Source organism: Gymnoscopelus braueri, assembly GCF_963280865.1.
Source record: "Gymnoscopelus braueri genome assembly, chromosome: 5".
Lineage (NCBI taxonomy): Eukaryota > Metazoa > Chordata > Actinopteri > Myctophiformes > Myctophidae > Gymnoscopelus > Gymnoscopelus braueri.
The window spans coordinates 27581085-27608633 of record NC_137606.1 but is presented as its reverse complement, the minus strand read 5'-3'; the positions used below and the strand labels follow the sequence as shown (position 1 = coordinate 27608633).

The window sequence follows — 27549 nt, the reverse complement described above, 5'->3', positions numbered from 1 at the left end:
ACCATTTTCGCAAACATGTTGCATACTTTCAATCCCAAAATCCTATCAACTCTTAAGCCATATCATACGATATAATAGGATTCATTCATTCCATATGAACTCCCTTTAATAGAATATACTACACAATGAGCACTTCAAACAGTATCAATGCCCTTGGTCACTCTTCTTTCAGTAGCTTTTATAAGGTTAAACACACAATGCCTTCAGCTCAACAGTCTGTTGGTCTGGCAGGGGGAAATGCTGGTCTCTTTTGGCCCCAAGCTGGAATCAGAGGCCGGGGTTTACTCGTAAACCCCGGCCTCTGATCTCAGTCCAGTCTGATGAAAAGCTCCTTGACCCAGAGCCTTGGAGAGCAGTCTGTGTCTGTGGGGAGACATGCAGCCGTGGCTAGGCAAACATCCAACAACAGCTTTGCCAGATCTGATGGGTTTAGGTTTTGGAGCTGCATAATACCCTTCCATGTGGTCGTAGTGCGTGGGCCTGACTTTGGTGCTCTGTGTCCTTCTGTTGGAAAAGGATCCCTGGCGCTCTGAATCCCGAGGAGATTTGGTGCGATAATGGTGGTAGTGACGATGCTCCTTGATGCTCTGTGATCGACCTGGTCTCCTAGGCACGTTGGGCTTCAAGTGGCTGGAGTAACTGTTGGCAGCATTGGTCATCATCAACCTGTCCTGTTCAAGAGCACGTGCACTACTTCTGTTATTGGTCTCAATGTTCTTCAGGTTAGAACACCTCTCTGGAAGTGAGGGGATTTTACGTATCTGAGGCTGCTGCTGTGATTGGTGTGTGTGTGGGGAAGCCTCTTTGACCTGAATCCTCCTGTGTACATTCTCTCTCCTGGGTGGGATTAGTTCCTTTTCAGGCCAATGCCTGCTCTGTTGCCTGGCGACCTCAGGGTCTGTCTGTTGGTGCCCTGGGGAAGTTGGGGATGTAGCAACTGCTTTACGTTGACTGTCTACCCTGTCAATGGAGAGAAGGCAGGCATTCCCTGGGTCTGACTTGCTCCTCGTATGCATTATCTCTCTACCTCGATAGTCCATAGGTGAAAGGGGATTTTCATAGGGGGACATAACTGGACTAGTGGTCCTTTGTCTATATCGGTTTTCCTGTGGGACTGGTTGGTAGACAAGTCTATCAAACCCCTCTGCAACTCTTGTTTCATAATCTGTGTCCTTGCTCTCTAACAAGAGTTCCCGGTTTGCAGATGGGACATGATGCGGAGGGCAGTAGTAGTATTCAGACCTTCCACTATCCCTACTGGAACGCAGGGTATAGGACTGACTATGTCTGATGCTGCTTTGGCGGTATGGGTCCATATAATAGTGAGAGCCATGCACTGGTCTTGCATCCGAGTAGGGATTGCAACGGTACTGAACGCGTCCATTCTCAAAGTATGGCTCGACAGGGTGGAGGTCTGGCTGAACCAGCCATTGGTAGGGGGCTTCCTGGACAGAGGGCTGATGGACGTAAAACATTGTGTCAGGCGGAAGGACTTCTGTCTCTGCGAGTTCATAGTGACTTATCTGAGGAGCGTGGAAGGAGTGGGATCTACGGATCGCTGGAAGCCCCACTACTCTATCACTTGACCTTTGCCACTGGCCCCATGGCCTGTGGGGGCCGCTCATCAATGGATCATCTCTGACGGGGCCTCTATTTTGAGGGGATAAGGGCTGCCTTAAGCCTAAAGTGTTGTAATGGCTGTCAGGAGGAACCTTGTATACGCTCTTCTGCCCGGAAAGGCGATGAGGCAAAGCCCCAGGTCGAGGATAGTGCGGTACAGGCATCTGTGAAGCCACATTGGTTCTGTGGTGACTGTAGTCATTCTCAACTGTGCCCAGAACTCTGTGCTCTTCTGGGCTGTAGTGGGCTGAGGACGGTTGAGACGGACGTGGCAGGACCTCCTCAACCGAAGCAGGCATGGAGGTCTCAGCCAAAACAGTTCGAAAGTTAAAGACATTGACAGCATCGGTGTGAACATAGACAGCAGAGTTCGATGGGCTCTGAATGGAGCAAACTGGCTGGATGGGGGTTGAGACCCCGACATGATGATAAGTAGGTTCTGTCTGTGTGGTATTAGGTCTAAGAAACTCCAGGGACTGCTTTTTCTCCTCTCCACGCTCCCTCATTTCTGTGTTAGCCTCGTCCAAGCTCCCAGAACCTAGCGGGCTGACATTAGGGGTGAAGTTACTCATGGTTTCCTGTCCATCATTCACTTGCAACGGCTCCGAGCTTAGATGGGCAGGTAGAAAATAAACGGGTTTAGGTTTACAATGGCTCTGATTAGGGGTACGAGCTTGGGGCAACATCGGGGACATAGAGGTCACCGGAGAGTGCCCCTGGGGGTACGCCTGGAGATTGAGAACAGAGGGCCGGGGAGGTCTTTCCTGCGAGCGTGGAAGGCCTGGTCTGTCGAGAGGATATGATGGAATATGCATGTGCATGCTTCTCTTCTGGGAGCTATTGCTGGCCTTCTGGGCAGATTCAGCCAGAGCCAGAGCCAGTTTGCGTGCAGCGCTGGTCAATGGAGGGTGAGGAGGCAGAACAGACACTGAACTCATAAGTCTATCTGCTCCTGGGGAGGCAAAAGACAAACAACGCTACAGTATGACAGGACAAACAATGCTATGATAAGACATGATGGGACAAGACACAAAAGCTTTGATAAGAAACTATAAGAAATGATATCTGAAGTAGAAAGATATAATCAGACTATTACCACTACAACTAATAATGATATATTTCATGCAAACATATGGAAAAATGTAAAACATACATTTTCAATTTGAGTATTTAGTACTAACCTGGATCGGGCAGGTTCTGTGCAGACTGGCTAAGGTCTGATAGGGCCGAGGCCTGGCTCAGTGTGCTGGGTGGACTGCCACTTTGGCAGGAGGCTCTCGGCTCCTTCCCGTATGTCGGCGGGACCTCCCGCCTTTCCACTGGGGGAGAGGAGGAGGGGACAGGTGGACGAAAGGAGGACGCAGAACCCTGAGGGTCAGACACACTGCGTGATGTGGAGGCAGACACAGCGTGCACGTCTGTTTCAGCCACAGGGGGGGACTTAAAGGACTTCTTCCTGAGTTTAGGGGACAGCGGTTGTGGCACCTTCTTTCCCCTTTTTCCACAAATCGGACTAATATCCGGTGACTGAGAACTGCTGGTGATTCTGTGAGGGGAGGAGATGAGTTCCGATTCACTGGAAACCCCAGCACTCTTCCTCCACTTGCCGCTCTCCCTGTTGTGTCGTGGTCCCGGTATCGCCAAAGGAGGGCTGCACTGAAAGGACATGGGGTCAAAGTCCAAGGTAGAAAAGCCTTCAGCCGGAGCGCAAAGGTCGAGGTCGTCCTCCTGTTGTGAAAGTGAAACGTGCGCTGAGGCACGTGCGGGATCGGTGCGGACAGGATCGGCGCTGTGATGGCTCTCATTCCGTAGGTGACTGTTGTGTTCGCCTTTGTCAACCCTCAAGATGGAGGTGATGGCCTCGCTGGTGGAACGAGGTCTAGGAGGACGGTAACTCTGCGGCGGCCCTGGTCAGAAGGAAACAGAGATAATGAGACATTTAAAGGTCAAAGAAAACAAAGCAGGTCCATCTTTAGAAAAGAAAGCACATGAAAATGAATTCCCACATTCACCCTTTCTTAGTCTCTCAGACAGACAGACAGACAGACAGACGGTTCGCTCACACAATTCCTTAATGATTCTGCCTATCAGTCAACGGAAGTGCTGAAAAATGCGAAGAAACTACAGCAGATGTCCTGCAGATGACATTTCGATGACGTTTCCATTTGCAACTTTCAGGAGGCGTAGATACAGACTCTCTGCAGCATTCAAAGATTGTGGAGGAGTTGTCTGGCTTGAGAGACTAACCCGTCCTTAACATACAGCCAGAGAGCATATTTGAGGCAAGTATGAACACATTTTCCTGATGTCATTCGATACCATTGTGGGAGTACATATGAGAGGAGGCCTAAGATAATCTCCAACTGTTTGAATAGAAGTTCCTGGCTGTATGTATGAATAGACACAAAGTGAGAAATTGTTCAAGCAGGCAAAACATCACTCTCACTGTTGGCTGACACACAGCTTATTAGGACGAGTTGACTGGAAGTACTGGAAGTGATGAAATTATTTGCTCATTTACTTTGTAATGTTGACCATGTTATGTGTTCGGAATGGGTGTTAGAGCTCTGCCATCATATACAGTAAACATTTTTTTTATTGCCAGCATAATTACCTTCCACATTGTGCAAAGAGGTGAGAGATTCCTCACTTTTGGTGGAACGCAGTGTACCACAATCTCCTCTTCCACCTGAAAATATATGCACAGCAATTAGTTGTTAAAGAAACACATGCCTGTCACCTCTCATTCAACAGTTCACTGAACAGTTAATGTGAAACGAAAAAGGTGCCACTGAAATTAAATCGCTCGTGACCGTGTGAGTTAGCAGTGTTATGACCTGGCAGTGCGATGCTCTTTATCTCATTGGGCTCGCTGGGGTGACGCTTCAGCTTCCGTTTAGACCCAGAATGGGACTTGCCCAGGTGGAAGAAGGACCGCCAGTTCCCCACAGGAGACTTCTTAACCTTAGCAGGAGCCCGCTTGCTGCAACAACATGGAAACAAAACAGCGATCTTCAGTCAAACGATTACGCAGACATTTAGTTTTTTCCCCCTAAATAAATCAATTCATCTCTCAAATGCAGGCGTAAATAAATACAAATAACAGCATTCAAAACATGACAAAGCCATTAGGGATGAGATGCTATGCATTAGTTTGCAGAGACAATGGCAATGCAACTGGCACGCCAGATCAGCAGCGATGCAGTGTGAGCTGTCAGTAAGACCAGCTTAAAAACTGTAAGCTCAAAAGACTGCCCATGACCAGAGGGCAGTGAAGAAAGCAGGAAAGATCACAAGAGTCTCAACTCATAATCTCAGCAACTGCTTTTAAGGTCCTGCCCTCAGGCAGGAGATCTGCTGCCCCTTTATTCAAGAAGAAAGGGGCAGTGCCAGTTTCATCCCCTCTGCCATTAGGCTCCTTAAAAAACAGAAAACTCCAGGACATAGCCTCGCCGGGCATTGTTGTGCTTTATCTATCGTCTTGTCTGTATTGAATTGAGCAAAATATGTTTTCCTTGTGGATAATAAAGGACGATCTAATCTAATCTAATCTAATCCAGAGACGATTGGATGATGATTTGCTGATTCTCATCAGCTGTAGTGGCGTGAATAGCTGATTGCCAATCAGCTGATGAACGCTTGACGTGTTTTGCCTGAGATAACGCAAGGTACATCTGTGTGACACATGTAACACCTTTACACATAGTGGTAAACACACAGGGCTGATGGGGTTGTTTTAGACATACGTAACAGGACACTGACCATTGCTTCTATAGGTTAAACCAATGAGATTACCTCTCCATAGGGAGCTCGATGACTGTGTGGAACTTGCCGACCAGAGCCCCAGGTCCTTCCCCAACCTCAATATAGTCGCTGTGTGTGAGGGAGGGAGTGGTGGCAGGGGAGCTCAGCTGGGCCTGGGTACGAGCCTGGGCCTCCTCCAGTGACAGAAGCTTTGTTGAGGGCGAGCAGATCATCAGAGACTTGGGCCTGGACAATGTGCAGTTACCTAAAAGTAGAAAAAGTACAATCCGGAGAGACACAATTTATTTAAATTGTTTATCACATACCCCAAAGCCCTATGTAGTCACAAATACAATGAGAAAATAAGTTGTTGATGTGCCTGGTCTTCAGCAGCATCCATTTTGGCAGCCGTGTTTCTTTCGTTGTTTGACCTGGTGAGCTCCTTAAGGTCGCTCGCAGTGCCACCTGCCAGCTTGCGCTGACTGGTCGCTCGCAGTTTAACCTCTAGGGCTGATATGGCAGCTGACCAATCAGGGCAAGCTTAACACCCTCTCTGTATTTTTATCACCCCCTCACCTAGGGTAAATAAAGGCTGGGTATGTGATAAATATCTATCTATATATATAATGTACCCACCACATACAATACACGTGTTGATATCCTGTATATACGCATACTAACTCACAAGCACATCGTTTCAATTAAAATGAGGAGAGGTCCCACACCTGTGTTCTCCCGTATGATGGCATTGAGTTTAGCGCTAAACAGAGCCTCCGTGTTGTTGAGGATGAACTCCACCACCACCGACTGGATACGCACCTCCATGAACGCTGCCGTGCCACTAAAACAGGCTGACTCAATCTGTCTGGACCTGAAAGACACAGTTACAGCACACCATGACCTATTTCACTGCTTAGAACCACTGGGACATGCTCTAATTCACTGTCACAGAAGGTCTAGAAGGAAACGCTATTGTTGGTGCGGTCCATATTTTATATTTTACACATAACCTACATGGCTAATGGAAAGTGTTGGTGGTAAAAGTTTCACCTGAGCAAGTTGGGGGCCCAAACGATTGCCAGGTTTTTGGTGTGCATGTTAGTGATCGGGCTGAAGGTGGCTAATGTGGACAGATGTCTCATGAGGAACTCCAGAGTCCTGTGGATTAAAACAAAAATATATGTGGTGTTATATATGATCTATTCCATCTCAAACACATGTATACGATGCAATTGGCGAATTAATGAAGTAGGGCTGCAACTATGGATTATCTTCTTCGTGATTATTCTATTGATTACTTTTTAGATTAATCAAATAATCAATAAACAAGTTTTTTGTTTTTATTTTTGAAAAATGTGTATATATCAATGAATCAACATTCAAATCGATATTTTGACAAAGTTGGTTAGTCTAATTAACCACTAAGCACCATTTTATACTTTGTCGTACAACGGTGTCAAGCAAAGATAGCGATTATTTAATTATTTTGTATAATCGATTAAATCCATTAGTTTAACTGTTGCACGCACCACTACAATAAAATAATGTATGTTATGAACTCAGTGCTGCTCTAGTCCTATATTGTACCAGCAGATGGTGTTGTACAACTGTACAACTAGTAAGTTCAATACCAATATCAGTTATCTATTACCTGACTTACCTGGCTTTTAGAAATAGAGGGGATGTTTTAGTAGTGGTTATGGTTTTATTTTAAGCATGAATGCATAAGTCTCGACTTTCCATTTCATTTCACTTCACAGTTCATGGCAGCTACATGTCTGAGAGGCAGGACGGAGCAAGACAAATATTGGCTACACAGAAGCACCTATTTTCAAGAACAATGGTCTGTGTAAAGGAAGCCTCAGTAAAGCCAAATGTATGCTCTGTCACACAACAGTGTCGAGCGCTGAAAATAGCAGACCTACAAGCTCACAACGTCGCGAATGCGATGCGTTATGAGCTTGTAGGTCGGCTATTTTTGGACAAGACACCGCCCTGAGGCGAAGTATGAATCGGGCTTTAGACGCAGCAGTGATGCACTGCATCATTTTCTAAAGCCATGCGCTTTTCAGTTCTGGCCACCAGGAGGCAACAGTGAGCCGCTTCAAACCTGACCTGTAGTGTGGAGGGGGCAGTTGCTGGATGACATTGTGGATTTTGACCAGCCGCTCTTCATCTGTGGCTGCAGACACAGCTTCCTGTAAAGACAGAGCTGGTAATCAGATCAGAGGAAGCCATTTCTCCTTGGCATTCACCGTTTTTGTGGATTGTGCAGGCTGGCTGGCTGGCTTGGCTTAAGCCTGATTTATACGGTACTTGAGCTTAGGACAGTGTTCGTAAAACGGATTATAAATTAAGCATTAATCCCTACACCATTTTTTAAGAATGCACATTTCTTCCTATTCATAGAAAGCTTAGCACAGTAACCAGTACCTATTTTGAGAAGAGCAGTATTTATATAATAAACACAGAATTCAGTTTATTTCATCATTGCTAGATTGGAAAGGATTCCCCCTCCACTATTTCTTTTACAATGTCTGTTACAGTACCACCTTCCCATCCTAGTAAATCCCCAAACACAGTCTATAACAGGGGTTCCCAAACGTTTCCATGCCTCTGGCTGTGGAAATTAGACCATCTTCAAGCTCACAATTCATTGTAGATCTGCAGATCTTTCTTAATTTTGAAACATTTTGAAAATGTTTAAAATATTTTTGACAATGACATGGCCAAAACAGGGACGCCTGGTTGAACGTGGTTAAACTGGCACAATAATCTTATGAACTGAATTTAAATTTTAATTAAAAACAATTTTTTTTTTTTTTAATGACCCCCCCCCTTTCTGATTTCCCATCCCTCCATTCCCCCTTATGCCCCGTGCCACCCCCCACTTTTAAAATGTGTGTTCTATAACAGTGAGGGGTCTAGGGTCCCCCAGGGGTCCTTGAGGGGGTTCCAGGGTGTCCCCAGCAACATGGGTTAATATACTGTAGCATCAATGTCAGGTTAACCACTTGAACCCTTTTTGCAGGATTTTAACACAAATCTTATGGGATTCCCTTACACAAAATATTTTCAGATGGGGGTCCGCAGCAGAAATACATATTAACCACTTTTATTTTTAGAGAAACGGACTTGAGTTACAACTGTACTTGGATCCCTTTTTCCTGTTTACACCAAATCGCTTTCTTTGGCTAACGTTCCCCCCTAGAATATGGATGCGGGGGTTCAAGTGGTTAATTTGGGGGTCCTTGACATGAGAAAGTTTGAGAACCACAGGTCTATAATACTCCAGATTGATTCCCTGTTCCTTACTGAGAATCTGTCATAGAGTTGGTAGGTAAGCAGGGGGTTGGGAAGCTCTCTGAAGTACAGTTTGCACAGCGAGCCCATTGAGTGGATGTCCTGCTTGAACACATCTCTAGTCAGGTCTGGGATCTGTTCCGAGTCAAACTCATGCCTGTGTAGAGATAGATAGAAGAGGTATGTGTGGATTTAGTAAGTAAGACTTATTTTTTTGTCAAGATGATGATGGTACAGTAGTTTTGTACAGTGTGTAGTTTAACATCAGGAGGATACTGATAAGGAAGTGGAGATTTAAGTTGACTTCCTGGTTTGTTGTTCGTTTACATTGTGCCTACAGATTTGCCAAGATAATAAAACATGCCAGATGTCCGTTTCCCTTTCCATCTCCAATATAGATCACTTTTGGTCTTCATTATTACTATTATCTTATATTCATAATTATAATAATAATAATTGCATTATATATCTATCTATAAACACATGGAATATGTCTGTCTGTCTGTCTGTCTGTCTGTCTGTCTGTCTGTCTGTCTGTCTGTCTGTCTGTCTGTCTGTCTGTCTGTCTCAAGAACTTTTCAACCGATAAACGTCAAACTGCATCACCAAGGACCTGAGGGTGTGACGTGCTGTAATTATATTTCTAAAATCTAATGAAGAGAGCAATGTGACAAGAAGAAAGGAGTTGATAGCATTTCTGTCGCGACTCGCGCTAGTTCTACTGAAACTCCAATTCTGTGAACCCCTCTTTGCAAAAGTTATTGTAATATTTAAAGTCCTGTTTATTATTGTTGGCCTATATAAGTGTCATGACGCATCAGGGCATTAATTCACACGTTGTTGTGATGCATTGTGAGCTTGGAGATCCATTGTTAGCTTTTGGAAATTTGTACCCTTTTGAAACCTCTCCCTCAGCAGCAAGTGGAGCTATTGTTGTTTGGACACCTAACTCCATTTCAGCTTGATTTCTGCTCGTCTGAAACTACTATCTCCACTTGCGCTGGATTTGGGTAAAGTGGTGATAATATAAGGACACATGTAAGTATCTGACGATATATAAAGTCACTATACCAACTTTGATGAGGCAGTATTGCTTTGTTTTAAAAATATAAGGTTTTCTTCATTTCCTGAAAAACGTATATTTAGTTTTTTCGTTTCCTGAACAATGAGCGTTTTGGAGTTAGCAGGTTCGGGCTGGACAGCAGAGATATGGAGATCCCTGATGTCATCAATATGATCTCATAGTACTGACATCATAGACTGGCCTCAAAGTGCTATGATAAAGGGTACAACACTAGGTACTTGGGTACAACAGGCCCTCTGACAACGGGTACAATGAGTACAATAGGTATTGCATAACTGGAAGGACATCGTTCCCAATGGGCATCGGCCTAGTTATTCTAATGAATATAAACAATTATTATTATAACCAGAAAAAAACTGACCTCAGTTTTTGGATGTTGGAAGAGATTCCAGACAGTCTGTAGATCCCGTCCACAACTCCAAGCTTCTCTATGAATTCAGCACAGCTCCTAATAACCTGGGGGACTAAGGAAGAGTTGACATGCATGACGGGTCACACGTTTCTTTACGAAAATGATACTGAAACGTTAGGACACCACAAGATTATCTACCTTCATGTCCTGAGTTGAGGAGGTGTTCTCCCAGGTCACAGCCAAACACCCTCTCTTTGAGTATACCACGCTGACGTAGCTTCTGTGGTGACGGCCGTGACTTCATGAAGGTCCTCAGGAAAGTAACCAGCTTCCCATGCTTCTTACACACTGAATAAAACACATTTACTTAACGATCGATTTCAAATCAATTTTTAATGTATCATAGTCCTCAATGTATGATAATAAGCAGAAGTGGAATGGACAAATTTAAAAGCAGACATTTTGACAGGTAAACGTTTCATTTACTGTAGTTGTTTCTGTGTGCCGGCATGACGTTTTATTGTACACAGTTAATGAAACACACCTGATTGGTATTACCTTTAGCTGTATTTACCCACAAATGTCTGCTGTGAAAAGTGTCTGTCCACAATAGCAGAGAACAATACCTGGCTTTGTCACAGAGCTTGGAACGCATGGAGGAATCTTCTCACTTATCAGTTCAACACAGTCACAAGGGAAGAAGCCTACCTGCAGGGAGAGAGACAGCAAACATAGACAGGGATGCTAATGTGTTGTAAGTACTGTAACTTTCAATCTAAGTTCCCAAACCTTTTAGCTCAAGAGCCAAAAGAGAAATTAATGTTTGCCCAGGACCCAAACTAGTGAAAATAGCAGATCTACAAGCTCACACCGCGTCGCTTCGCACTGCGTTGTGATCTTGCAGATCTGCTATTTTCACTACTTCTTAAACTTTTTTTTGTTTTTGATTTATTTATGAAATTCTTTTGAAAAATGTTGGAATTGTTTTTAATTGATGAAAAGTAAAAAAAAATCTTGTTTAAACCTTTTTTAATCTTTTGAAATTATATATATACATATTTAAATGTAGGAAACGAAGGTTTGAGACACCTTACCTGAAAGCCATGTTTCCCTCTCCACCAGCCAGTGTCTTCTTTAGGTGGCATGTCAATGACTGACACAATGTCCCCTACCTGCAACAAGAAGAACATGCAATGTAAAAAGGATGGTAACGGAGTGAATTTCACAGCTGGACAAAACAACTGAGCAAAAACTAGAAAGGTCTCCGCCAGGCCGCGTTGCCTAGCCAGGGCAACACGGAAGGCAGTCATAGCCGATTTGAATGGAATGTGAAAAATCGGACTAATACATCTTGATCACATGACTGAGTTTTGGACAAAAATCTGTATGAAAATGTAGTCTGGCACAAATGGGTGAGGCCTATATACGGAGTTGCGTTTCAAGTTACAGTCCAAAAAGTGAAGTGACCTGTTATAGCGCCGCCATGAGGCTGGTTTGGCCTACTGGGAGAGTGCGTTTGGCCAATCGGTCCAGATGTGCTGGAGATTAGCTGCTCACAGACACCCAGAAAGAAAAACAAACTAAGAATGAAAGAGACTTTTTCAGACAGAAAGGGGCGAAAACATAATCTCTGGCATTCAGCCATCTGGCCTTCAGCCTATAGGCCTGGCGGAGATAAAAATCGTAACCATACGTCTATTAAGCTGCTCCAGTTACCTCAAAGGTCAGCTCATCTGCAGCCTGGGCAGTGTAGCGCTTGGTGACGTGGGCAGCAGCAATGGCAGGAACATTAATTGAGGACTCCTCAGAAACCAACAGATGGTTCCCCTTGTTATCAATCTGGAACAGAAGAAAACATTTACAGCCAAGTAATCAAGTATTGAAAACACAGTATTGAATTAAATTGAATAGATTGAATAGGTTAATTCACTATACAGTTCTCCTAAACAGCCTAGACTTTAACATTGTAGAGTGTAAGAGAACAGCTGATAAGAAGCTACCTCCATCCATGTTAGAACTGGACCACAGTTGATCTTGTTGTCAGCAATGGCTGAGAAGTGAGACAGGTAGGTTGCCAACATCTTGGTCACATCCTGTCAAGGTTTGTTTTAAATTCAGGGAATTTCAATTCAATTTCTCATGCAACAAACAAGAAAAAAACGAAGAAAAAAAAGTTTGCGTACTAATCATTTGTGCACAAAATACCCACTATTATATAACTTCACTTCCACCACTGTGTTTCGTTTCAATAGATATGGCATACGTAAGAGTTCAAATTCCACAGTACCTCAACTGGGTCCTTCAAAATGTCATGGCGTGGTAGCTCCGTAAGCTGGGAGAAGCGTCGGTCAAAGATACACAAATGCAGGTGTTTGTCAAGCACCCGGAAGTCTTCATATGACCTAGTTACCATCCAGCTTCGATTCTAACATACACAAAAACAAAGATACACAAATGCAGGTGTTTGTCAAGTAGTTAGAAGTCTTCTATAGGACCTTGTTACCAGACAGTTTTGATGCATATAAATACCACCAATTATGTTACTTTATTTGTTTACTTACGGGACAGTGCAAGTTAATGAACATTCAATGCATACAAGAATTGAACATGATCTCAAGTAAACATGCCGGATTTAGCTAGAAGCTAACTAACTTATTCTAGCTAACATAATACGCTATATAGCCTACTGTGCCTGTGTGTGCGTGCGTGTGTGTACACAATATATAAATTCATAAACCATAGCATCTATTCCATTATCCTAAATATCCCATGGACATGCCTGTATATCAGAGATAGAGCAAGTAATGTTACCTTACCTGACAAGATATTTGGATGAGAAAGACCAGCTCCTTGGAGTCCAGGCCAGCTTTCTGTCCTTCACCTTGTTCCTCTGCAAAGGAAAGCTGCAGAGAGGAGAGAAAGGGAAACAGAGAGAAAAACAAAAACATAGAAAGGGAGAGAGTGGGGAGAGGAATGAGAATTTAAGTGATGATAATAAATAATGGATGAATCCTCTCTGCATGACCTACTATACAAGAAGAACAGCATGTACGACTAGATTTTTCTATCAACTCTAAAAACACTTTCCTGTTTGGTGGTGTTTGTAGTTGAATACCCACACTCAATGGCAACAGTTAATGGTATGAACTACTAAAGGACTTAATACGTCTTTGAAAACACGCCAGCTATGAAAAATAAAACTTTCAATACCAGTGTACAAAATCTTATCTCTGGGAAAAAGAAAATCACTATGAATCGTGCAGTATGACATGCACATGTATAATGCATTAGGTGGTCAGATGACAGACCCCGGAGGCAATAAACACACAGTTTCAGCAGAATTTCGCTCTGAACCTCTTTCCAAATAATACTATTAAGGAGATGCTCAAAGCCTTGCGCTGGTTTTGGAATAAATTGATAGGCAGAGGAGACACTTCAAAGACCTGAAATCCATGGGAGAATTAGTTTATATATAACTGTTAGTAGCTAACCGTAATCTAGATGTTATGTTACACAACACAAAGTGACCTAGTTAACCATCATGGCTCAAACAATACAGCAAAACATGCACTCCCAACTCACTGAACGCCTTCAGTGATCGTCTTTAATTCACAATAGAATTACAGAGAGGAGTTGCTGGTCTAATACTAATGGAACATACTGAACCTGACATAATAACCACCGTTCATAAGGTACTGTAATAGCAAATTTGGAGTGTTTACTTAACTTAACACTCCAGATTTGACAGTGTAGTCATGTGGCTTGAGAGTTGATGCAAACAGATCAGACAATAAAGACTCGGTCAAGTTACTGCATGCTACGAGCTCTTCTAGACAAAGAAAATACTAACATTAGCAATGAAAAGTTAAACATCTTGTCTAAACAAGGAAAAATGTTTCTTCAAAGAGTTCACATTCTAGGCATGCTAGCTTACTTCAGGATTCTCACTCCTGCAATAGTCCATCCATATTGCAACAATCCATGTTACCATGTTCACACACCCACCATTCTCGAATACATTCATTAATTATTCACAAACATTTGGCACCTACACAAAAAATGAACCAACGCTAAATCTGACTTCTACAGATTCCAGTTACCTGCCACTAATGCATCTGAGACATCCACCCACAGCAGGCTGGCTGGATAAAGTGTTTTCTGTCATGGTGTGCACTGCACTGTAGCTGCAGTGGTGGTTCTTAAGAAGCTCATGCCTTCCCCTTGGCAGACAGCTGGAGTTAGGACCATGAGGCTTCCCGCTGGTTTCAGCAGAGCTAAAGTGATGCTGCTTGCTTGCTGCCTGTGTCCTGGCTCTGCCCCTACCTCCTGTGAAACGCTCCGCGTATCATTCACACAGCGCATTTAATCTAGTGCTCCATCAAAAGCAGGATCTATAAAAAGGGGACGTGTTTCTTGTGTGTTGCTCTGCATCCCTCTCTCTCTCTCTCTCTCTCTCTCTCTCTCTCTCTCAAATGCTCCCCCTCCTCCCTGCCTTACATTTGTTCTGCTTCCATCTCTCCCACCCACTCTCCATCTTAGGTTCCCAGACCGTAGACCCAAATTCACAACGTACAACAACGCAGGGTAAGCTAAAGGGGAAAGATGATCCTTACTCTTTGCAAACCAGTGTGTGTGTGTGTGTGTGTGTGTGTGTGTGTGTGTGTGTGTGTGTGTGTGTGTGTGTGTGTGTGTGTGTGTGTGTGTGTGTGTGTGTGTGTGTGTGTGTGTGTGTGTGTGTGTGTGTGCGCGCGCGCGTGCACACGTGTGTGTGTTTGTGTGCACGTGTGTGTGTATGAGTGCACACATATATGGGGTGAGGCAGGGTGCTGCTGCGCTATTCTGCAAGGAGGTTATATGAGACCTAATCTGTGCTCTCCCTCCCCTGATGTGCCATTGTGCGAACACAGCGATGTGCACATGAGTCATGGGAGTCACCTCAGGAACAAAAGAAACGCTCTCATCTGTCAAGCTACTTCCTGTTAGGATGAAGTCAGTGTGTAAACAGAACGTCAACCGCCATTAAGGATAACTGTTCATTTGATATATGCCACAGCATTATACTTGATCTATTGTAATGGCATCTTCTGTCTTACATTCTGTGTGTGTGTGATGGGGCGTGCGTGTGAGAGGGTGTGTGTCTGTGCTGTGCATATTGTGCACAAAGCGTTAAGTGTAATCTACACTTTGTCACATGACGGCATCGCTCACTGGAAATAACTGCTTTTCAATTGAAAGCAATTTTTAGCAAGGAACACAGTATAAATTAGGCTTTAGTGTGGGCTGTGAGACAATTTTCCTTCTCCCTCCAGAGTAACATTTCTGTAGTTCAGACTGCTTAATCGTAGCCTTCTAGAGCCTTCCAAGGTCACTGCTTCCCCTCCCTGGCACCTTACTGATGGAGCCATTACAGCCTTGGCAGCCATGTAAGAGCAGGGCACCAACAGAAAGAGCACAGTAGTGCTGAAATTAAAACCCTCTCCTACCCCCCGATACACTGAAGCACTGTACTATCAAATACTACATGTTGTCTTGGTACAGTATGTACGTCATGTTCGGTTTTGTGTCAAGCTCATCTTGTGGAGGAATGGATGACTGCTGCACTCTGCTGGCAGGCAAACTGAACTGCATGGTGGTTCTCAACCATGAATGGCTGAGTAACCATTTCTGCTTGACTGCTTCTAATTATCACTACGGCAAACAAGCTGTTACTTAAAAGTATGTTCAAACTTCCATAAACTACATTCATAATCCATAATGACCCGCAGCAAGACATATGGTTCTATTGGGGCCATCGTTTAAATCCTGAAGATGAGTATGCACTATGCAGGGGGAAATAATCTATCATTGACCTGTGGAAAGTAGCTTCATAGTACAACATTGTACCTCCGCACTCTCTACATATTCATCTCAAATGCATTGCTTATTTAAAAAAGACAAAATAATAATAATAATAACAAATACAAAGATTATTTTATTATTATATATTATATTATTAACTAGGTCAATTATAGCAATTATTTTTAATAACAAGTTTCAAGGGTGAACGTTATATTAACAATCATTTTGTCACACACTGTTTTTTATATTTTTCAAATGATGGATTGAAGGTTTTGAAATGTGTTTCCTCAACCCTATACAGTACCCCAGTCTGATAATGGCCCAGTCATTGTTTGCCAAAAAGCAAGGGCCAAACAAGTCTGGTACAAATTCCATGCCATCAGTGTTTCAAATAAACCAGGCAAGCGCTTTAACACATTATTTTCCATTGTTGACGTCACCTGCTATAACTCAACTAATAATGGTGATCATAGGTTTACACTGAGTGGATCGAAGTGGAATGAATACAAATCACTGGATTAGCACATGGATAGGATGATGACTTAAATCAGTGGTTCTCAACCTTTTCAGGCCGTGACCCACCAAAATAATCATATTTGAACTGGGGACCCCCCACCCTGACAAGCACTTGGAATTGTAGGAGTTGAGGTGTTACATTTAGTTTGACTCGGTTCCACAGATAAATGTGTGAAAATAGCCCTAGATAGCTTGTAGGTCGGCTTTGCCTCTTTCTTATATTATTTGACAATTTGGCCAATGTTTGTCTTAAAAATCATGTGGGGACCCCCCTGGGCATCCCGACCCACAGGTTGAGAACCACTGACTTAAATAACAAGAATAAATTCATTAGTTGCATCAGTCAGTGTGCCTGGTTTACAACTTCTATGAAGCCCATATCTATAATGAATTAAATGAAAGTAAAGTAATGGTGCATTTATCTCTATAACGTGTTGTATGTATTTTTAGGCATTTCCATGTCAAATGTCACAAATCTGTTATACATACCTATAATATTGTGTTATGGACTTTATAACATTTAATGAAAAACTATTAGAGTGATTATGAGCAATTGTGTTACCTCACATAATAGTATTATAACAAAACAAACTAATATGTTTTATGACTGTTGATATAAGACATCATGAGGCATTATGAAATTCTTATAATGTGTTATGCAAGTATTATGAAGGTATCTATAATATATACAGTATATATAATGCATTATATATATGAGCTTCATAGAAAAATACACTCCACATTCTTGGGCATGGGTAGGATGAAAAGCTGTCCAATTGGTTTCCATTGGTTCAAGGTCTGAGATGTATGACAGTGGAAATTGTGGGCGAAACCATGAGACAGGCCAGCCAAAAAAACAAGTCCAAGAGATTCTATACTGCTCATGCACCTGCTCCATTATATGATCACAATCAGGCATCTGTGGACCAATTCAACAAAATGCTCACTGAACTGCACATACACTTGAGCCAAGGACACAATCACTAAATATAGCCCTATGCTAGAGAACTGACTCCTCTTCTCTATGAGTAAGTATATTGCAGTGCTCACCTGTACAGAGCCAAAGTCAACATTCTCATAGTGGAAATGGGCACACTCAGCCAGCCTGGGAAAGTGACCTCGAGGGAACGTCAGCCTGGAAAATAAAGTGCAACAGCACCTCATCAGTATTCTGCTGGCTAATATGTGGATGGAGAGAAGGCAGAGACATTCAGTTGATATAAACAGAGAAGAGAGAGAGAGAGAGAGAGAGAGAGAGAGAGAGAGAGAGAGAGAGAGAGAGAGAGAGAGAGAGAGAGAGAGAGAGAGAGAGAGAGAGAGAGAGAGAGAGAGACATAAGTGGAAAGACAGGGGGAGTAGCAGTGCCTGCTACAGTATATAGGCTGTCCATTCCAAATTATCTTTGCATCACCCATCATTTTATAGCTCTTCATTTTATTGTCCTGGTATTAGAGCCCTGGAGCCCCATAATACAGTAGTAACCACACTGTCATGGATAATAACACCTACTTCTTCATGTTCTTGATCTTCATACTGGCCGTGCTGACGCAGGAGCGCAAGAGGGGCTCAGCTGGGGGCTCGTTGGCCTCATCACTCCTCATCTGCCAAGCAAAGCAGACATCAATGGATTTCAGTTGATCACTAGCCACTTTCCTGATAAGACATGCAGTAGCCATGACACTCAACGGCAATTAAAGTAGTGTAGCAATCACAGCAGTGTAGTAATTATGGCTAGCCTTAGCGTAATATACAGTATATGTCGATACTTCACCGAAGACTCTCAACACTTGTCTGACAAACCAAAAGGTTTATTATGAGTACGAGTGTCTGCATAGACATACCATGGCAGTGGATGTCTCTTGTGGGTCTTTTTCTGTTGAGATGCTAGCTGGTCGAGGGTGGCAGCTGGCATCTTCAGGTGAGGAATCGTCTTTGGCCAGGCTGGGACATGGTGACAGAGCCCTGCAAGGATGGCAGGAGGAGAGCAAATGAAAGACGCACTATTCATCCAGAGTGAGCCTTTCAAACAAGGCCTGTTAATTCCTTGACAAACACCAGAGGGAGCAAGCGAGAAGGATACATTCACATGATGTTGCTGTAGCTCATATCATGACATTGCACCAGTGTGGCTCAGAACACAAATTGTAGTTTGTGATTGGGAGGGTTGAGGCCTTTGAATCCTTTGTTTTCAGGAGGTAATATTACAAAAAAGAACAAACAAAACAAACAAAATCCCACACAATAGCTATCTTCTGTTTTACATTAAATCATAATAGGACTAAATTCAGTAAACTAATCCTTCGGAAAGATCCTGTTTAGCTTGACAGGTAGAATCTTACACTTGGGATCAAAGCAGTGCTATGGTGGCTTTTGTGTGCTTCGGTAAGCAAAGCTTTTCTATTGAGGCAGTCATGAGGGCAATTCAACCAAAAGGGAGTGCTTCACAAAAGGCTGAGCTGTAATGTGAGTCAATGTTTTTGGGGAGTGGAAAGAGGGAAAAGTCCATTCAGCTCAACTTTTATTGGCAACAAAAGGAGAGAGAAGCAGCCTTGTCATTTGTCATCCCATGTTGTCAGGCACTTATTCAGCCCCACAGAGATAAGGAGATAAGAACATCAGCGCTGACACACACAAAGCATGTGATCCACATTTGCAGATCTAATTGCGACTGGATTCTGTGCATCTTGCTGTTCTCATGAACACTTACTGTGACACAGGACAGGACTCGATTCAAGTCTGGTCTGATCTAATTGACTGTAGCTCCAGAGAATGTTGTCTATTTATTCTTCTCCTCTTTCTCTACAGTCTCCACTTTCCATCGAGATAGAACAGAGCTATACTGCCTGGCCGCTAACCACGTCCATGTGTACATTATTGCCAAGGGCTGTCACACACACCTGCGCATCCGGAGCATGTGACATACATGTACTGTACTACCTACTGTACATGTGTGTGCACGGTTCGCAGTCAGCTGACATGAGTAGGAGGAAAAACTCACCCCTCAAGGACGTCACCACTTCCTGGTTCTCCCTGGGGTCCTGAGGCAGCTTTCTCAATCACCGCGGCAACCACACATCCAGCCTCCATGATGCTGCCTTACCGCAACAGCCCACTGTCGAGAAAAAGACAGGGAGTGTGTGGGATAGTGAGTGTGAGGGAGGGAGGGAGGGAGGGAGCAATAGAAGGTGGGTGGAGAAGAGTGGAGTGGAGAAAAGGACAGGAGAAAGACGAGAGTCCAACGTGATGAAGCCACCAGACACACAGATGCAGCAAACACTCCCTCAAAATTCAGAGAGTCATCTTTGATGACATCATGCTATGTAGGCTAATACCGAGAGCTGGCCCAGCGATGATGTATGTGAGGATTGATTTAAAAGGTTCATAACATTCACAACCTGGGTGTTGTATTTACATTTGGTGGCTACCTGGTAATGTAAAAAATATGACAGGCATGACATATTCAACTTCTAATTGTGTTGTAACCCTATTGTATAGAGTGGCTATTCAAAAATAGCCACTCTATAACTCACAATGTGTTGTGAGCTTGTAGATTTGCTATTTTTGAAATAATAATTAGGAAAAAACAATATTGTTTGTTTTTGGGGGTGAAGATTTTTGCCTATACTGACATGTTCACATTATATATGGGACACTAGGGTGAAAGTGGTTAGTTGCTTTAATCATTCATCAATAGATAAAATAGGATAGTATAAATCTTCTAACTATATTTATATGAGGAAGAGCCTATTACTCTATATCCTCAGAGGTTTTATTGTTGTTATGACAGCCCCTATCACGGCTGTAGTACATCAAAAGGGACCTCGGATCATCATCACTACAGAGTTCTATGTGTACTGTAAACAAAGGGAAGGAATGCCCTGATAAAGCGAAACCAGACTTGCACTCCTGCATCGTTCCCATCCACTTACATGTGGATGCATTGATAAGTAAAGAATGAAGTTGGCCTTCTGGCTTCTCCACTCAGCACCTTCCCACAGTAGCCTTTGATCAGCACAGAGTAAAACCTAATTAACACTTGTCGTCAAGTTTGGAGTGAGGGGTAGATTTGTTAGCCGTGGTAGCATTTCTCCACTATTATCCCCCCCCCCCCCTTCACCACGCTGACTGACTTCCACAAAGCCTGCTGACTCAGCAGGCTGTGACCAGGCAAACACACAGTCCAAAAGACTCTACTACACACACATATCATCTTTCCTCTCCAATGGACTCCGTAACCTTGCTACCATGTGCAATACACTTAAGAGTGAATTAGTTAGCTTTGACAGGTGTTCCATCAAAACGCAATTTACTCGTTGTCACTTGGGGGGTTAGTCCTTCCATAAAAATGTACACAAGTGTGTCAATGGTGCCTGTATCTAAAATGCCAAACTTCCATTTCATATTGTACGGATCAAGATCAAACGATATCAACTTAAGGCCAATACTGTAGAAGTATGTAGTATTGAGGTCATTGCTTGGTATAGAGGACAACAAAAAAAAGAAACCATTCTGACAGCACAGTTGCAATGTTTTGACTACATTATACAAAATGGAGCCAAGAGCAGTTGTGTGCATTCCATGATAAGCTATTACATGGTAACACAGTACAATGTCTGACCTTGATGACTATACTGAATGGTGAACGATTCTTTTGAAATACAGGCCTTATAACATGTTGTGCTTCACACTACAGAGTGCTCCTACTGTAGCATGCATTTATTTCCTACAGTAGCTGCCTTCCTGGTCAAACAGTCACTTGCTTTTGTTTTCCACCTGAAAGAAAAGACCATGCAGGAGAGGAGCTTAGAGCAACAGAGAACAATATACAAAGAGAGGAGTGTCCTTATAGCATCCCATGGTGTTATCGAAACCAACTGGGAAAATAGATTATTTTGAAAATGCCCTATCATGGGGTAATCTTTTTTGAAGTTATAAAAGAAGATAAGTTGGGGAGAGGTTGTTACCATAACATGTAAAAAGAAAAAGTAAATAGCCTATCATAAGGACACAAGTAAAGTAATGTCCGATAACGTTTGTTCACATAATCTGTCTGAACAGGCCATTATCCATAGCGAAGAGAGAGGGACAGATGTAGGTATTCACTCTTCACTGACAAATCATTGAAGGGGTGTTTATGATAAGATACATATATATATAAGGTGTATATGATTTAGCTTTGTTTTTGGGGTCTTTTCTGCCTTTATTTGATAGTACAGTAGTGAGACAGTTAACAGGGAGAGAGTCAGGGAGTGACATTCAGCAAATTAATCCGCCACCGGGCTCAGGAATCGAGCCCAAGACACACTGTCAGGCATCAGAGCCTATGTGGAACGTGCCGGCTATCGGCGCCCCAGGGCCCCATATGAGTTTTTGTTATAGAAAGTTAAAGCTCTATATTCTGATAGTAATCATTGAGTGTTTGATCAGTAACAGGGGTCTCCCCATCTCTCCAGCTCTTTAGTAAACAGAAAATACATTTTCAGATCAGGATACCAATTTTATTGGATAATTACGGTAATTACAATTCCAAGTGCTTGTCAGGGTGGGGGGTCCCCAGTTCAAATATGATTATTTTGGTGGGTCACGGCCTGAAATGTTTGAGAACCACTGATTTAAGTCATCATCCTATTAATCATCCTAAAAATAATAAATAAAATCACTTAGTTACACCCCATTTAATTGATGCACTTGCATCCACAACACATACCACACAGAGCAATACCTCCAAACATCACAAATCCAAACTTTAAATTACTACTCCGGATTTCTATTATGCATCTAATCAACAATGACTTTTGTTTTACTTCACTGTCAGTTCAAGCCAAGGCATTAGGTATTCCCTCTTAAATGGCACCTTTATACTCTGCCATACGATGGTGTAATAACAGATTTTCAAGGGTATTAGCTTGAAAATCAGTTCTTGTCAGCAAGAGACACTGTTGTGCAACAGAATATAAATTAAGTTTGACCGTGATAGTTTAATTAAGCACTTTAACGAAGGTGTACCAATTTTGGGGATGTCTGTATGTAGAAAGAAAACAATTTTTTTTTTAAAGCAAATTCTGTCATTTTTTTAATAATTTTGAATTTTAGGGGGGTTTAGTGGTTAAGTGACAGGGCTCTGACATCAAGAAACACGAGGCAGCGTAGATCTAGCACTGAAGTCTGATGGCCTAAATGGTATTCTGGGAAAACTAGGGCATCCTACACAATCTTGTATGAATGCGAGGAGAAGCGGGAGCTGCAGCCAGACACATTTACTTACTCCAGCAGGTTTTCTGCACAGCACATACAGAGAGGCAAGAGATTAATACCCAACTCATCCCCTATGAGAGGTTGTGGAACATTGGGGAAGGAGAAAGGGTGCAAGAATTGCTGTGTAATGGCTGTCATCTATCCCGCTGTGGCACACACGCACACGCACGCACGCACGCACACACGCACACACACACACACACACACACACACACACACACACACACACACACACACACACACACACACACACACACACACACACACACACACACACACACACACACACACACGCACCTGGCCTTTAACAGCAGAAAGCAACACACAACTATTTTGTAATGACTTTGACATTGGGGATGTGAAGACACACACACACACACACACACACACACACACACACACACACACACACACACACACACACACACACACACACACACACACACACACACACACACACACACACACACACACACACACACACAGGATAAATTGCCATGGCTGCAATGAGGATAAGTTAGTTCCATGATCATGTTCTTGTTCTGAGGCCTGGAATGCAGTCAGTAACAGCCAGAGACGCAGTGGAGAAAGGCCTGCGGTTGCTATGGAAACCTGGTGGGTCCATCGTGACTTGATGCTGCTCCAGATGGAGGATGAGGTAGCAAGAAAGATGGAATGAAAATCTTCCAACCTTTGACTCATCATCAGAGCATCTGCCTCAGGCCGTGGCTTAGGGCTGGCATCACTGCTGTGAAAACACCTGTGGTGCGTACTTTTACGTAATGCTGTTTATATAAATAATGTAGAGAACTGGAGATTTATGTAAGCTTTCACACTGCTTACTACTTTCAGGGAGAACTGTATAATAATCCCATAATCTGCTTGAAATCGACCAAAGAGAGATTAAGTTCATCTTCATCTGACCGTCGATTTCTCTTCACTTCTCAGTGAAGACGAACGAGAGGCCAGACAAACATCCTGTCAGTCGTTCAAGCCTCAAACTGCCCACCCATTTGACCACTTGGTCAGATAGGTGGGCCGTGTGCATTTTCAGAGCGAGTGTTTATTTTAATGATCAATCAATTGATTGTGTTCCGGCTTGTATCAATGGAACTAAAACATAGTATAGTTTGGTTTAAGATCCTATTTAACCCATTAAGGCCATGAGATCGATTCTACAAATGTCTTCTAAATCCCAACAGTTTTCTGAAAAACGTATGTTTCTATATCAGTGGTGCTCAAACCTTTTCATGTCAGGGACCCCCAAAATTATATGTTTTTGGCTGCCGACCCCCATCTCAAAATGTTTAGTTCCAGGGACCCCCAGAAGCAAAGATTTGAGTTACAAATGTTTGCTTTAAAAATATATATATTGAAAGATTTGCAAGCTCAGATCTACAAGCTCATAGCGGTGCCGCGATATGAGCTTGTATATCTGCTATTTTTTAATAGCTAAAGTGTAAAATAATACTTTTTAGCTCAAATAAAAAAATGACACAGAACCCACAGGTCTTAATGGGTTAAAAAAAACGTTTCTTTATACGTTATATTATCATTCAAATCTTTGTGTTTTGCCATTTATTTGGGGGCCCACTTACAATATCCTCACGGCCCACCAGCGGGCCCTGGCCCACAGGTTGGGGATCACCGCCCTAACCAATCGGCTATCAGGTCGTCCCAACACTCTATCTTTTGCTGTGCACTCAACAAGCAGTTCTAATTATTATAGGAATTCCTAAACGTCACAGCCTTAATATGAATAATAATAACCCTAACCTTTTGCCGTTTGGCAGTGGCAACTAATCTAGAAATTGGCTTATGGAAAGTGTCATTCTATCGTGGAAATACATGATTCTTCTCCAAATTAAACCACAGTCAAACCTATCTGTGCAAAACACACCCACTCAATACACACCCACGCTCTAGCTTGAGACTGGGCTACAGTACAGTAGTACACGATAAAATCCTCAGGTGTTCATTTAACTCTGAGACTGTACAAATGGATCTGCACATGAACACTCTGGATTTCACAGTGTATTAAGGCTGTATTATAGGTAGCCTAAGTGTACTTTCAAATTATTCAAAATAATAGATTCATTACAATAGATCAAAAATAGGACCAAGATCCACAATATAGGCTTAACCTCTACTGGACAGCCTTGGTCTAATCTTGGCTAGCAGATAACACATAACATTATCATCACAGGGTAAATTACACTCTAAACCAGGGGTATTCAACAGGGGGTCCTCAGAGATCCTACAGGGGGTCCGCCGAATCTTTGTATGATGGGGAACATTAGCCAAAAATAGCAGATCTGCAAGTTGTGAGCTTGTAGATCGGCTATTTTCGGAGAGTTGGTGTAGAGGGGAAAAGAGCAGACCAAGTACAGAGCCAACGGTCAAGTTGACTAAATATATTGAGGATTTAAAAAGTTAACTGTCTGAATATACACATTAACATGAATCCAACTATCTATGAAATCCAAATCTATGAAAAAGTTTAATCTACAACAAAATTTTATAAAATATGTAGTGGGGGTCCCTGCTTCATCTTTCTCTATAGCTTAGGGGTCCTTGGCCTGAAAAACTATACTGCAATTTGAAAAAACGAATCTGTATCATCTTCTCTGCCCCTGGAGGCCTGATAGACCACTGTGTTGCAGCAGAGGCACAATATTATTCTTTCTTTCAACTTCATGTGTTGGTTGTTTGTGCTTGTTGCCCGGAACAAGCCCTTCAGTTCACACTTGTTTTGGGTGTGTGATGGATCACACACCCAAAACAAGCCTTCAACTTTTGTCCAGCAAATATACATGTCATGCACCAAAAACCTCCAAGTCATGAATCCTGCCAAGGGCTTCAAGGCCTGTAGGCCTACGTACCCTTTAACAATGGTTCTCAACGTAGGGTCCGGGGACCCCCAGGGGCCATTGAGGTGGCCCGGGGGCCCCAGCTAAAGGATTGATAGTTTGTAACCAAAATGGACACGGGTCCGTAACTCCGACAGTATATACAGATGGAAGGAAATGGACCCTGTTATGTTCCATTATGCTCAGAGCTAAATGAACACATAACCTCTTAAACCCTCGGTTGCAACTGTACTTCCTTGGACCACTTTTTCCCCTCTACACCAAATCTCTTTGGCAAATAATAGCCGATCTACAAATTCAACTGATAAGCATGGTTGTTTAGCAGTTTCTACTGTAAATATCTTTCTTTCTTATTACTACTGTATATATGATGTTTTTAGTTTTGTTTTAGCATATTATTGTATCCTATTGTTTGTTTTCAAATGTCTAGATGAATTGAATACACAGGATCTTAATGGAAACAAGCCCTGATCGAGGGCTGTTATCTGTCATCCTTTTAGCATTATTTTGTATATAAATCTGTGTCCACCGTGCCTTGTTTTTGCAAACTGTTAATAAAGTATTCAATCAATCAATGCAACTCAAGTAACGCTTGTAGATCGGCTATTTTTGGTTAACGTTCCCCACAGATTTGGATGCTGAGGTTCAGTGGTTAAGATATCTTACACTGACTGTATAGGCCTGGGGTCTCAGAGATAATAATAATGTAAAACATCGTATGAGGTCTGTGGCATAGTAAAGTAATGCCATATCTAGACTCGACCCTGGGGGTCCTTGAAATGAAGAGGTTGAGGAGGATCAGTGCTTTAAAACAGCCTACCTGTAACTGCTCCAACAACAGCAGCAGCAGCAGCAGCACTCTGTTGCGTCTTGTATGCGGGACGGACAGCTTCTCTTCACACCACACACACACACTGCATGGATTCCTCTGCATCGATGCACTGATCATCATCATCCGACCACACAGAGACCGCAGTCTCCGACCGATCACACTGACAGCAGCTCATCATCATCATCATCATTATCAGAGGTACATTCATCCGATCCAAATGGTACTGTAACTGTACTGACTGTACAACAACCACCACCATCATCATCACCATCATCACCACCACCACCGGTATCACTACCACCACCGGTTCATTCGACGATCCTGTAGCGAGTGAGCGAGTCGTTCCGTACCAGTCTCCTCTCCAGTGTTGCCAGGTTTTGAGAGAGAAACAAGCAACTGGGTCTATGAAAACAAGGCCTAGAGCGAGCCGAGGCGTCCTTTAAACAAAGGCCTACAACGTTGGCTATTTGAAAATAGCTGATCTACAAGCTCACAACGTGGCGTTATGAGCTCGTAGGTCTGCTATTTTCCAAATAATCTATCGAAACATTGTAACAATATAAATCTTGTATATGGGGGGGGGCATAACATATTTTCAGATGGGGATATGCAGCCGGACAAATACATTGTAGCCTACATAATTTGGGGGTCCTTGACATGAAAATGTTTAAGAACCACTGGTTTCAACAACATCAGGAAACAAGCACAAATAAGTAACTACACTTTAGTAACAACAACAAAAACAATATTTACAAGCTACTACACACTACATACTACACAGAAAAACAAGCCCAAAGTTGCTTATAATAAGTGGACATGGCAACACTGCTCGTCTCAGCTGAGAAGAATCTGCCTGCACTCGATCGTGACGAGCGCGCGCAGCCAGTGGCGCGCATGTCCGCGCACATAATGTTTATGGTCAAATAAAATAAGTATTATCATTACCATTATAATTATGATTATAATAATTATTATTATTATCATCATCATCATCATTATTATTATTATTATTATCATCATTATTATCATTACCCTTATTGTTATTATTATTATTATTATCGTTATTATAATTATAATAATAATTATTATTATTAATATATATAATATTATGAGATTATTATGACTGTATATAGTT

At 42.6% G+C, this 27549-nt stretch overlaps 1 protein-coding gene across 2 annotated transcripts; it reads right to left on the bottom strand.

Moving 5' to 3' along the window:
• Nucleotides 1–281: 281 nt before the first annotated feature.
• Nucleotides 282–26686, bottom strand: arhgap32a (Rho GTPase activating protein 32a; the record flags this gene model as incomplete). 2 transcript variants are annotated; one of them, XM_080429426.1, is made up of 22 exons in its annotated part: nucleotides 26403–26686; nucleotides 19456–19569; nucleotides 18299–18419; nucleotides 17967–18058; nucleotides 17508–17592; nucleotides 12920–13006; nucleotides 12391–12528; nucleotides 12104–12196; nucleotides 11820–11942; nucleotides 11198–11275; nucleotides 10730–10811; nucleotides 10302–10451; nucleotides 10113–10215; nucleotides 8680–8824; nucleotides 7480–7562; nucleotides 6415–6522; nucleotides 6090–6235; nucleotides 5416–5629; nucleotides 4458–4603; nucleotides 4235–4309; nucleotides 2802–3527; nucleotides 282–2572 (listed from the first exon to the last, which is right to left on the bottom strand). In XM_080429426.1, the coding sequence occupies exons 2-22, from the start codon at nucleotides 19542–19544 to the stop codon at nucleotides 282–284; spliced, it is 5175 nt and encodes a 1724-aa protein (XP_080285552.1). In that variant the 5' UTR covers nucleotides 19545–19569; nucleotides 26403–26686. The 2 variants fall into 2 exon arrangements, with proteins under 2 accessions (XP_080285552.1, XP_080285553.1); XM_080429427.1 differs by lacking the exons at nucleotides 19456–19569; nucleotides 26403–26686 and adding an exon at nucleotides 18797–19040.
• Nucleotides 26687–27549: the final 863 nt, after the last annotated feature.